General features: G+C 34.5%; 2 protein-coding genes across 17 annotated transcripts in view; both read right to left on the reverse strand.

Annotated features, from left to right (window-relative positions):
* The window catches only part of RP9 (RP9 pre-mRNA splicing factor), a 175,234-nt gene that overhangs the window by 89,293 nt on the left and 73,154 nt on the right, over positions 1-12,787 (reverse strand). The window lies entirely within an intron of this gene.
* Positions 1-12,787, reverse strand: part of NT5C3A (5'-nucleotidase, cytosolic IIIA) — a gene marked incomplete at its 5' end in the record, with an annotated part of 41,160 nt that overhangs the window by 2,608 nt on the left and 25,765 nt on the right. For 3 of the 5 annotated variants that reach the window (XM_079710846.1, XM_079710842.1, XM_079710844.1), the window contains 6 exons: positions 291-453; positions 1,831-1,920; positions 3,389-3,474; positions 4,700-4,746; positions 5,741-5,810; positions 7,122-7,220. In XM_079710846.1, the coding sequence (XP_079566972.1) occupies positions 291-453; positions 1,831-1,920; positions 3,389-3,474; positions 4,700-4,746; positions 5,741-5,810; positions 7,122-7,220 (555 nt within the window). The remainder of the gene's footprint in view (positions 1-290; positions 454-1,830; positions 1,921-3,388; positions 3,475-4,699; positions 4,747-5,740; positions 5,811-7,121; positions 7,221-12,787) is intronic. The other 2 variants (XM_079710843.1, XM_079710845.1) reach the window with 1 other exon arrangement.

A 12,787-nucleotide genomic window follows, 5' to 3' on the forward strand; every position in this document is an offset into this window, starting at 1 on the left:
GTGTTCAGAACTGCGGCATTAAATTACTTTAAAAGAAGTTTTACTAATTTTATTATTAGTCTGCAGCTTCAGAAACAGAAGAAGGGTATATTATTATTATTTTTTGGTATATTATTTTTAAAACATGGATGTAGATATAACCCTGGGAGAGATGATGATTTCCAGAGGAAGCCTATCAACTTGGCCTAATTTAATGAATATACATTAAATAATAAATTAAAATGCATTTACACGATTAAAATATTTTCTGATACTAAAATTAATCATGAAGAATGATTTGCTATTCTTACATTGTCATCAAAATCCATGAAGTTGGACACTACTTTGACATTTGGATAATAAACACCATTTTGACGGATAACCTCCTCTAGTATATCACCGATACCAGCTGAGAATATGAACACAGGAATACTGTATTGTTGCAGCTTATCAAAGAAATTCTCATATCCGTCCCTGTAAGATGGAGGTAAGAAGTGAGTGTTAAAGAGCAAGGCATATCTCCTTTTCACCTAGAAGTTATAAAAGCTAAATATTTCTAGTTGATTCTATGGCTCATTTATATTCTCATTTCAAAATACTGCCCAAGAGGGCTGTTACTGTTGTCTAGGACACTACTGAAAGTTTTTCAAACTGGTTAGCTTTTTAGCCTCCTTTCAATAAATTCTAACAGTACAAATTAGATGATTTTTAGACTTGCACTGAATACGGATATAAACCTACAGTTCAGAATGTATATCATTTTACAGCAAATAATTGAAGCGCACCTTGAAAAACCCATAAAAGGTGAGCTGGAGGACCTCCTGCTTGTCATCGTGCTCATCTACTCCTTATTGTAAGGAAAGCAGAGCGGTGTATTCTCTTTACATCTGGCATCTCTCTTACCTAAGATCTGGCAGCCACAGGTAATGTCTTGATCTTAAAATCAAAACTCATTTTACTCTTAATGGACTGTAGGTTAAGCTGCCTCAAAGGAATGAAATACTTACTAGCTGTCCTCACACTCTTTCTGACAATTTAATGCTTTGCTCCTTTGAAGCAGATTACCTTAAAATGTAGCATCATCAAAAAAAAAAAAAAAAAGAGAGAAAAAAAGAAATAGCATCATCATATTCACCTAATGAATTGAAAAATTTAAGAGGTGGTAAACAGTACTGAAAATAAGCTGAAAAATGTTTATAGGGCTTTCCTGGTGGCACAGTGGTTGAGAGTCCACCTGCCGATGGTGGGGACGCGGGTTCGTGCCCCGGTCTGGGAAGATCCCACACGCTGTGGAGCGGCTAGGCCTGTGAGCCATGGCCGCTGGGCCTGCGCGTCCGGAGCCTGTGCTCCGCAACGGGAGAGGCCACAACAGTGAAAGGCCCGCATACCACAAAAAAAAAAAAAAAAAGTTTATATATTATAATTCATATATTACAAATATTTTTATTATCTGCTAAAACATATTCGCCTTTCCTAGACATAGTAGTTTTCAAGGGGAGTTTGAGAATTCAGAAGGCAGATCATGTAACAGAAACAGACTTATGAGCTTAAAATCCTTTTCAAGTTAATTTATAAACATTCCTTTCATATTTCATCTTTCAAAAGTATTTTGCTAAAATATTTCAAAATGGTCTTGGTTCCATAAATTTTTAAGTTAGTCTTGAAATTATCTAATATGTCATTCTATATTCCTTATCTTACCACTGTTTTATGATAGGTGGCATATTTTGGATATGATTTTATATGTGATATTTTATAGATTATTTTAATAAAAAACACACTTGAATACATATATAACAACAGTTCAAGTCCGTAGACTATTAACAACAAAAAAGCACCCGAGAAACTTACTTGAGCATAATGTCAGATTCTTCCACAATTTCTTTAAGTTTGGCTTTTGGTAAAGCCTGTTCAACAAGCAAACCATGTGATTTAGTATACCTGGAAAGTATAAAGAGAATATCAATTATCAAAGAAAAAGAGAATATCAATTAAAGCAAATTAAGACTATTATCTTTATTAAAAAGCATTCTTCAGTATGAGAAACTGAGTATTTCATTCATCGTAATTTTGAATTTAAATTTTAGAGATTTAAATTCATCACTAATGAATGTATACCCCGTGTGTCTCAAAATGTGATATGCATGTTCTTACTGTACTTCCCAGTTCTCAAAGTCTGGTTTAATTTAAATGTGTTAATAAGATAATGAAAGGATACAAGGTGTAACTCTTTCCTCAGTCTACAGATAGAACTGAATTGAAGCTAGGGAGGCACAATCATTTCTCTGATTGCAGTGAGAATTAGAGCTAAGCCATTTTTTCCCACTTGTTTGTGGTCTGAATTTTCATGAAGAGCCGAAGTACTGAGGATGTTGCCTAGTGAGCCAGAGAAAATCCTTGCTATGGAAATTTTTAAATATAGGTGCTTTGTAATTACATAAAACCACCTATAATTATAGCATCTCAGTATAATAGGCCTTTAGAACCTCTCTAGCTGATATCTAAAAATCTACCTATAATATTCCTAAGTGACCCTCCTCTCTGAGTCAGCTCCCATCTTTTCTAGTGAGCTCATTCTCCCAGGGAAGTTTATACCATTGCTAGAAAATTCTAACTGCTGGACAGTCCTTTCTTTTATCATGTTGAAATCAGTTGGCTTAAGCCTTCCAAGTCTAGTTCTGTTTCGAGAGGCATGTGGAGTAAGTCTAACCTCCTTTCAGTGTTTCATACCATAAACGCTAATTAAGTGTGCAACGTATTCAGGTTAGGTAATGGGATAATGAAAACCAGTAACATCATTCCTAGTCTCTTGAGACTATAACCACAAGTTGTTGCTTCTCAAATCAAAGCATCCTCTCTATTCCTTGAAATCTTCCTCAAATGGGATGGCTCCAATTCCTGTGATTATCTTAGTGGACTCCTTTGACACAGACTAAGTTTGTCAACATTTCTCTTAATAGCATTCTCCCAGGACTCAACACAATGCTTCCACTGTGGTCTGCTTGGAATGCTGCATTTCAATTAATGTGACCAACATCAGAGGCTCATTTCTCAGTAACTATGTCACCTGCTGGCTCCAACTAAGTTCAGAGTCAACTTAAATCCTAATTGTTTTTCTTTATACATTCAGCCACATCTGTCCATATACTTAAAAAAATTTTCTTCTTTTTAATTTAAGGCTTGAGTGCAGGATTTAAATTTATTCCCACTGATCTTCATATTAACAAAACAAATTCTAGACTGTTGCAGTGATTAGAGAATTCGAGTTCATTTTGTCATATTTAATCACTGCTCTAACTCACTGGATAATCTATGAATCTATTTATATACAGTACAGGGGAAAACCATTAGTTGTAACTGTAATGTTATTTTATATTTTTAAACCTCCCATCACCCAATACACACTTACCACTCTACTATATGAGGGTACTTCTCTTCTACAGTAAGAGCAGGATCAATTTCAATAGCATAATACATTTCCTTTAGTTGCAGTAACTAGAAATAAGTGAATAACAATCATTAAGACTATAGAGTTGTCATTAAGCTGCTTAGTTTTACAGAAAGCAAAACAATGTAAGCAAGTGTTTTCCACAAACTGCTTTATATGGTAAGGATTAGATCATGCCTAGCTAATGCATAGATCCACTGAAGACATCTTTGTTGGTCTTAGTTTACATGTAACTAAATATACCTGCAAAAAGTTACCTTGCTTTTTCGGGGGCTTCCCTGGTGGCGCAGTGGTTAAGAATCCGCCTGCCAATGCAGGGGACACAGGTTCGAGCCCTGGTCTGGGAAGATCCCACATATCGCGGAGCAACTAAGCCCGTGCGCCACAACTACTGAGACTGCACTCTAGAGCCCGTGAGCCACAACTTCTGAGCCCGTGTGCCACAGCTACTTAAGTCCATGTGCCTAGAGCCTGTGCTCTGCAACAAGAGAAGCCACCTCAATGAGAAGCCCACGCACCGCAACAAAGAGTAGCCCCCGCTCGCCGCAACTAGAGAAAGCCTGCATGCAGCAGCTAAGACCCAACATAGACAAAAATAAATAAATAAAATAAATTAAAAAAAAAAGTTACCTTGCTTTTTTAAAGTACTTTCAGGTCAGTAATTCAGTGAAACCAGTAATCAAATTATCACTACCAAAAAACTCTTGTTCTCCTATGAAAGTATTCAATTTGATTCATATTTGGAGTCTTATTTGTTAAAACAGACACAGATAGACACTTACTCAAGGAAGTAGAGAACTGAGCCAGTTTCCTGATCAATTTAAGGGGACAAAATACATAAAACCACAGTACTTTTTTTGGCTGCAAGGCTTGTGGGATCTTAGTTCCCCGACCAGAGATCGAACCTGTGTCCCCTGCATTGGAAGCTCGGAATCCCAACCACTGGACGGCCAGGGAATTCCCATCACAGTATTTTTGTTTTAATTCTCCAGTTAACGTAAGGATACCAGAATATTTTGGTAATCTATTAAAAGTTTCTCATGTAAGTTTTATTGTTATTGTTAAAAAGTTACTGTTAAGTTTTTCATTAAAATAAGTTGGGAGCATATAGTCCATACAATAAACCTAAGATCTATTGAGTGTTTACTATGCGTCAGATATGGCTATAAGCACTTTGCAACCATTCTTGTTTGTATGAATGAACCTGAAAAAACTCTCAGCAAAAAGGGTAATGAAGTTTTTGAGTAACTCTGGATTATAGTTAGTGTTTACCTTTTCTCGACATTCATCTGTAATTAGCTTACAGTTGTCAATGACATCTAAAGAAAGAAAGCAAACTAGGAATTAAAAAAAATACTCTGAACTATATTTAATATCCTGGGAAAAACCATAATGGAAAATAATATAAAAAAGAATGTATAAATATGTATAACTGAGTCACTTTGCTGTACAACAGAAATTAAATATTGTAAATCAACTATACTTCAATTAAAAATAAATTTAAAAAAAGAAAAGAAATTCTCTGATGCTACTAGTTCTACAAATAACTTATTACTTTTAACTTAAATGCCAAGTCAAGTAGCATGGTCATTACAACTTTTGGTGTTAGTGCTGTAATTCACATGGCATTCCTAAAGAATCTAATGGTTTTAAAATCTAAACCTTGGATCTAAAGCTTTTTTCCTATATTTGGGATTACTTGATTAGAAATTCTCCAGAGAGGAATTACTGGGCCAAAGGGTACAATTTTTAGTAGTTTTAAAAAATAAATTATCAATGATTTGTCAAATTACACATGTTCCAACAGTTAGTGAGAGGGCTTATATCAGGTTAAAGAGTATTATTTTAAAAACTCACTGCCAAGTTTGGAAACCAAAAAAGGTATATTATCCTAGCAACAGATTTTAACTGGATATTTATTTAGTAACTCACTCTTTTACTTAGTTTATCAATGACACAAAAATTTAGTAACATTCCTAGAAAACACAAAGCATTTGATAAATCTGTTTCTTTAGCCTAATTCAAAGTTTAAATTTATTTAAATATTTCCTGAATAATAAGTAGACCACATTTGGGAGAAAAATTTCAGAAGTCTTCATTCTTCTTGCAACCAAAACCATACAGGAAAATAGCCATTTATGTAACATGGGGAAAACAAATCCTAAAAATCTAATAATAAAGTAATAAGGCTCCCTCACTTTCAATGTCCAAGAAGAAGAAAAAACCCCAAGCAATCTCATATATAATACAGGTAGAAAAGGAACTTAAAATAATGATTAATTTCATAAATTTGTTTATGAATGCCACACTTACTATGACATGATGGGCATCTTTTCCCTCTGTAGGAAAATCGACTCAGTGTCATATCAAAGTCTGTTATTATCTGTAAGAAAAGGGAAAAAGGCATTATGAAATTACAGCCACCAAGGCCAGACACTTAATGCACATTTCCTAGAGGCATAAGACTGTGTTCCGTTCCTGCCCTCCACCGTAGGTTATTCGGTCTACACTGAGATTTCTAATGCAGTTCATATATCAAGTCCTGAGAATTTCCTTAACTACAGGTGAACCTTAAGTGCCCCAGCACTGTTGCCAAATAAAATCTGACTAATCGGTATAGGAATTTGCAATTGCAGGTAATATGGTTACTATTCCTGACAGCAATAAAACATTGCACGATTTCAACCTACTTAGTCAATGTACAAAAATGCAGTGGAAGCAAACTATATGAAGCTTTTCGTTACTGAAACTGTTACCTTCTTGAGTTAACTTGTCTATTTAGGTAAACTCTACCAATGAATGAATGATACATAGCAGCAGTTTACCAACTCTTGAAACTTAGGAGACTGGGCTAAATATTTTTTCAGAAATGTTTAAAAAAAGGAATAAGTTTTTACTGAACATCCAGACTGTTGATTTAATTTACATGTAAAACATTCCTTTAAAAAAAAGGAAAGAATTAAAAAAAAAGTTATCTATCTCCTAATAAAGTTACATCTTACTTTGAACTACTATGATTTATTTAAAAAATTTTTTTGGCTGCTGTGGGTCTTCATTGCTGCACGCAGGCTTTCTCTAGTTGCGGCACGTGGGATACTCTTCATTGCGGTGCGCGGCCTCCTCATTGCAGTGACTTCTCTTGTTGTGTAGCACGGGCTCTAGGGCGTGCAGACTTGAGTAGCTGTGGTGCGCGGGCTCAGTAGTTGTGGCGCATGGGCTTAGCTGCTCTGCAGCATGTGGGATCTTCCTGGACCAGAGCTCGAACCTGTGTCCTCTGCATTGGCAGGCAGATTCTTAACCACTGTGCCACCAGTAAAGTCCTGAGCTACTATGATTAATTAAATTAAAAGAACAACTTGAAACTGTACACATTTTAAAGAATGTATTATTAATATTAATATTTTACTTCAGATGGTTTAATACTTATGCACAGCACTAGTTAGCTTAGCACTTAATATTAAAGAAAAGCTAAATTTATCTCAAGGCTACTAATTTTGTTTGTTTCCAGTGGGTCATTCTGCATATTTTAGACCAATTCTAGATATATCTCTTAGATTTTACATTCCAAAAGGATAGGCGAAGCTTGCTATCTAAACTTTGTTTACTTAGATTGTAGCAACACATAGGATGAATGTGTCTGCTTGAACATGAAAAATAAAGGTTTAATACTTAAGGCTTCTTGATAATTATTCACCTGAAGTTTGGCAGCTCCTCCTTTGATAAGACCACAGATAATTTCTTCTACTCTTGTAGGGTTCTTGATGCGAACTGAATTTTTCTGGAATTCTGGCATCTAAAAATCAAAGAAATTAATTAACTATTTTTAATTCCTTTTTCCCCAGGTTCCTTTGATACTAAGCAGAATAATATAAAAAGCTTATATTCTTTAAAGATGTAAATGTTAGGGCATTATTTTTAAAAAAGCAAACCACCATATCAAGTTGCCATTTATTTATACAAAAAATTTTAAAGCACATCAGTAGTTTCCATCTAGAAGATTAAGGCAAAACTACATTTGTAATACATTATCAGAAAATGCAATTTTTCTAATTACAAAAGTCATGCATGTTCACCACAGAAAAAAACTGAAGTATAAAAAAGAAATAAAAATTGCCTGTAATTCTACTGCCCAAAGATAAACAAGCAAACATTTTAATCAATTTTCCATTATTTTCATTTTTATGATTGCAATCATACATGTATATGCACATAATTTATCTCATTCTCAGTACACACTTTTGCACCTTATTTTTTTTAAAGTAAATACCTTAGTTTTAACAGTACTTTTTTTTTTTTTAAAAATGCACTTAAAATTATTTATTTATTTATTTATTTATTTTTGGCTGTGCGCGGGCTTTCTCTAGTTGAGGTGAGCGGGGGCTATTCATCAATGTGGTGCACGGGCTTCTCATTGCGGTGGCTTCTCTTGTTGCGGAGCACAGGCTCTAGGCACGTAGGCTTCAGTAGTTGTGGCACGTGGGCTCAGTAGTTGTGGCTTGCGGGCTCTAGAGTGCAGGCTCCGTAGTTGTGGCACATGGGCTTAGTTTGCTCCGCAGCATGTGGGAATCTCCCTGGACCAGGGCTTGAACCTGTGTCCCCTGCACTGGCAGGTGGATTCTTAACAACTGCACCACCAGGGAAGTCCTTGCATCTGGCTTTTTGAAATTAATATTAATGTATTTAATTTGAAAAGCTGCTTCAAGATCTTTGCTTCTTTATTGTACTATATCCCCCAAAACTACATTGTTCTTGGCATAAATTTTACAATGGATTTATTTCAAGTTAAGACCCTACTAGGTATTAGACCACCTGGGCTTAGAAGCTGCCACTAGGCTGGTTTATGCAGGCTTTAGTTTTGCTCAACAATTTAATGTTATATAAATATTGTTTCTCTTTTCTACCATATCACAGAGACAATGAAATTGATCAGAGTTTGATCAGAGTAAAGTCAGCACCAGCACAGTGCTCTTACAGCTGTACAAGAAGACTGGGAGAAGGAAACTATGAATCATTTAATAGTCAGCTCATAGTATAAAAAGAAAATAACTGAACCTCAAATCAAGATTCTATAGTGGTTTGTATCAGATAATATTTATTTACTTTATATCCTATTATTATGGGTGTGTTATCACCAATATTAACATATTTCATGTGTGTTATGGACACAGTTATGAAGAATTCCCCAGGCCTTGTATCTCTGCTACAAGAGAGCCTGACCAGTTAAGTCTATTAGGTCCCATGTTGTCGCTACATAATGGACAAAATTAGAAAATCAGAAAAAAGCTAAAATGTTTTCCTAAGACTGGAGGATGAATACAGAGTGTACAGGAAAGAGAAGTGGGAACATTAAATTTTTCTTCATGAATGAAAGACCTGGACTTATATAATACACTTAATTGTAAAAAGCCGTATTTAAATAGGATAGGATAACCTGCAATGCAACTAACCTTCATACAGTGATCTTTTTAATTTAAATGGACTTTAAATGGTTTCAAAAGAATAAAGAAGGTTATTTAAATCATCTAAATAAATCACTATTTTATTGTGATTTTTTAATAGATGAGAAAAACCAATAGGCATTTGTCCCTACATTCCTTTTTTTCATTAATATCCATTCACTTGTTTTATAAATACTTACCATGTGTCTACTTTGTGTCAGACACGAGAAGCTAGAGATATGATATGATGCTTATACTGTTTTCTTGTTGAGTTTTAGGAATCACTGCTGTTTTGGAATATTACTTCTGTTGTTCCCTTACAAATACCTTAGCTAGTAAATGATCCCCTAACTAAATTCTGCTCTTACTTCTGCCTTAACTGGCAGATGCATAACAACCAGCATATGCTTGATTTGATAACTAACCCGTTGATGAAAGCAATAGAGGGTATATGTCACCTACTGTATTTTCGCCAAGAAAATTAGACATTTGGTTCAGTGTGTCGATACTGAGGAAGATGTCCTGCCTCAAGCAAGTCACATATTACAATACACTTAATTTTAAAAAGCCATGTTTAAACAGGACTTCAAAGTAGGCTGGTTTCTGCTAGGCTAAACAACTATTAGATTGGTTTATTTGACAGTGAAAATAAAGAGAACCAGTGGCTAGAGGCATTCATATCTCTGCTTCTGAACAAAATATAACCATTCATTTTCAGATAAATAAGTAGCGAATACTCCAACAGTACTAGGGTGAAATACCAGTGACGAAAACAGATGGAAGGGCAGCTACTTTCTCTAGAGAACACGACAGGATGGAGGACACCGGCGTAAGAAATAAAATAATTATACTTGCCTTGGACTATATGGTAATACACCACACACACCCCTTTCCACGATACACATACAATATTACTAAAGTATATGATAAATACGTCTCAGGAACTTGAGATATTGGACATTTTACTCAAATATTTTAGAATACGGCCTAAGAAATACAATTTTATGTATGAAATGTGTCAATGAATATCAGAGTATCAGAACATTACGAAGCACACCGCAGGTGTATGCATTTCATCATATGTCACATACTTTTGTTACCTCCTCAAATCCCTTCCTCATATTCCTCTTGGACAAAATACACCTTCCTCTTTGGTGGTACATAAAATAATGATACTTGAAATTTGAAGGGCAAGTTATTTTAAATTTTTTGAAAACTTTCCAATTTGATAATACAATTTTATGAAAAATAAGGGGCTAAAAATTTCCATCATTTGTGAGCAAAAGAAAACAAATTCATTTTCTAAGGCCATAATATAGAATGTTAGGGAGGGAGCAAAGCTTTCCTGACAAGAATCAGGGTATTCTGGTTGACTGGAGCCTAATCTGAAGCAATGCTAAAGATAACTATGGAAAACCTAAAATATACTTATTCTGGCTGATCTTTAATATACTGTATTTGTACAGATGAAATGAATTCCTAATTATTAGTCTACTTACATATTCAGAATGCATGATTTCTAGAGAAATTGATAGCAAAGTTATATAGTTTTGTTCACAACCTTATAGCAATATTAGAGTGTTTGATATTATCTTGTGGATACACTGAGATGATATAAATGAATATCTGCATGGTAGTCACAAAATTGTCCTAAGGATGTCTACCTGTATTTTTCTAAACATGGCCACATCAAAATTAGTTTGAATTACTTAAGAATCTTTGTCTGAAGCTCTCAGGGAAAATATTTTTTCTTTGTTTTCCAATGTTCAGATATGGTACAAGCAAAAGTCTTCATTACTGGTACAAAGGAGTGGGCACTACAATTTTAATGTGATGACATAAAAAGTATAGATTTTTAAAACCACCTATTCAGACTGGTACATTTACTCACTCACGTACCTGGATGATTCTATGATTTACTTTGAAGATTATGCACTGCTAAATTTTATTGATAGCCATCTCTCCTGCCTACCACATATCTGGCCTGTCTCCACATTAAGGGAGTGTAGGCCAAATTCTTTCCTTCATTTACCATATAGTCTTTAACTGTAAGGCATTCTGTTAAGCAGCTCTGTAAAAGATACAGAAGTTTTAGTAAGATATACATCTTATACTCAAATGTATGTTCTCTAACATGGATTATAATACAGGAACCCAAATAACTAATACATTGCCAAGATGTCCAAGTACAATACCAGAGAAACAGAAGAAATTGAGATTACTTCTGCTGGGGTCAAAGGAGGGAGGGCCAATGGAGCTAGGATTTCAGAGTGAAGCAGGATTTGGGTATGCTGAGACTGGGGAGGGGTCAAAGCACAGGGTCTAATGTGGGAAAAAGATAAATAGCTCTGTTTTTCTAGAACTTAAGTGTACATGGAGAAGAGTGTGAGTGTGTGTAAAATCTGGAAGGAGAGATTTGGACTCAGATCATGAGAAGTTAAGAATAACATCCTAAGGAGATATCAACTTAAAAGATGTATCAATGTTTTTAGAAAAGCAAACCCAAGGTAAAAATAGTGTAAATTCACGCAATGATAGTAAAAACTATTTAAGTATATATCATCTTTTGGCTTGTTTTCCTTCAATAGTGTTATTGTGGGTTAACTACATTGCTACTTGCTTCTAAAGGAGACACATGTTAGAAGGTTCTAGGATCCAGGTAACAACAAATTATATGGTAAGACTTTCCTATGTCTCTTGTATTCATTTTGGTTAAAAAAAGAAAAAGAAAATCAACTCAAGCAAGAAAATGAGTTTAGAATGATTTAATTCAGCGATGTTCATGCTCAGTACCAATGAATCAAATGTCAATCATGCAATGGATGCAAAGATCATGTCCAAGTATTAGGCTGAACCATACAAAACTGCCAATATTGGACTATATTTGATGTATTTTAAAAATCAGCAATTTCATATGCTTTATCCTAACAGCTCTAAGTATACTGATGACAAGCTTAATCAGCACTTTGAGTCAACTTTAACCTCCCATCACATATTGGGTGAGGAAAGTTAAACGAGAGATTTACTAATTGTGACACAAAGCTGTTTGCATGCTACGTTCTGGTTTATAGGCTCAAACCAGAAAAAGAAAACTAGAAAGAAAAAGGATGAAAAAATAGAGAAGAGGAAGAACAAAAAGGACAGAAAGAGAAAATACGAAAGAGATCATGGGGCAGTTGTCCTCTTTAAAAGACAGAAACTGTGATTTAAAAAATTTTTATGAATAAGGAGGATGGACATAATTTTCCCCACACATACAAATAAATGCTACTTACAGAGCTAAAACACTTACTAACATAATATAGGAGATTCATATTCACTGAGTGCTTACTATGTGCTATGAGGTACTTTATATATTCTTTTTCATTAAATATGTATGAGAACATTTCAATTATAAGATGAATAAGGTCTGAGGATATAATGTGTAACATGGTGATCATAATGTTTAACACTATCACAAAATTGAAATTTACTATGAGAGTAGAACTCAAATGTTCTCAAAAAAAAAAAAAAAGGTAAATTTGTGAGGTCATGGATGTGTTAACCAGATAGGGTAAACTTTCACAATGTATATGCATATCAAATCATCACACTGTACACTTTAAATATCTTGTAATTTTATTTGTCAATTATATCTTAATAAAGCTGGGAAAAGATATGAATGAAAACAACACAAGGTTGGTGCTTTCACCCATTTCTTAAAGGTGAGATGGTTGCCTTCATTCAAGGGTATCACAGCTATCAAGGACTGAGTTAAGATCTGAAGCCAGTTCTGATGCCAAAGCCTATATTTTCCCTACTTCATCCTAATTTCTATAATGCAATGAGAGCTACTGCTGTTCAAGAAGTTTTTAAAAATTCTTAAATGCTGGTCATTTTAATTCAGGGGCCTAAGATAAAAGATCTCATGTTGTATGATTTA

Source organism: Hyperoodon ampullatus, assembly GCF_949752795.1.
Source record: "Hyperoodon ampullatus genome assembly, chromosome: 9".
Taxonomy (NCBI): domain Eukaryota; kingdom Metazoa; phylum Chordata; class Mammalia; order Artiodactyla; family Ziphiidae; genus Hyperoodon; species Hyperoodon ampullatus.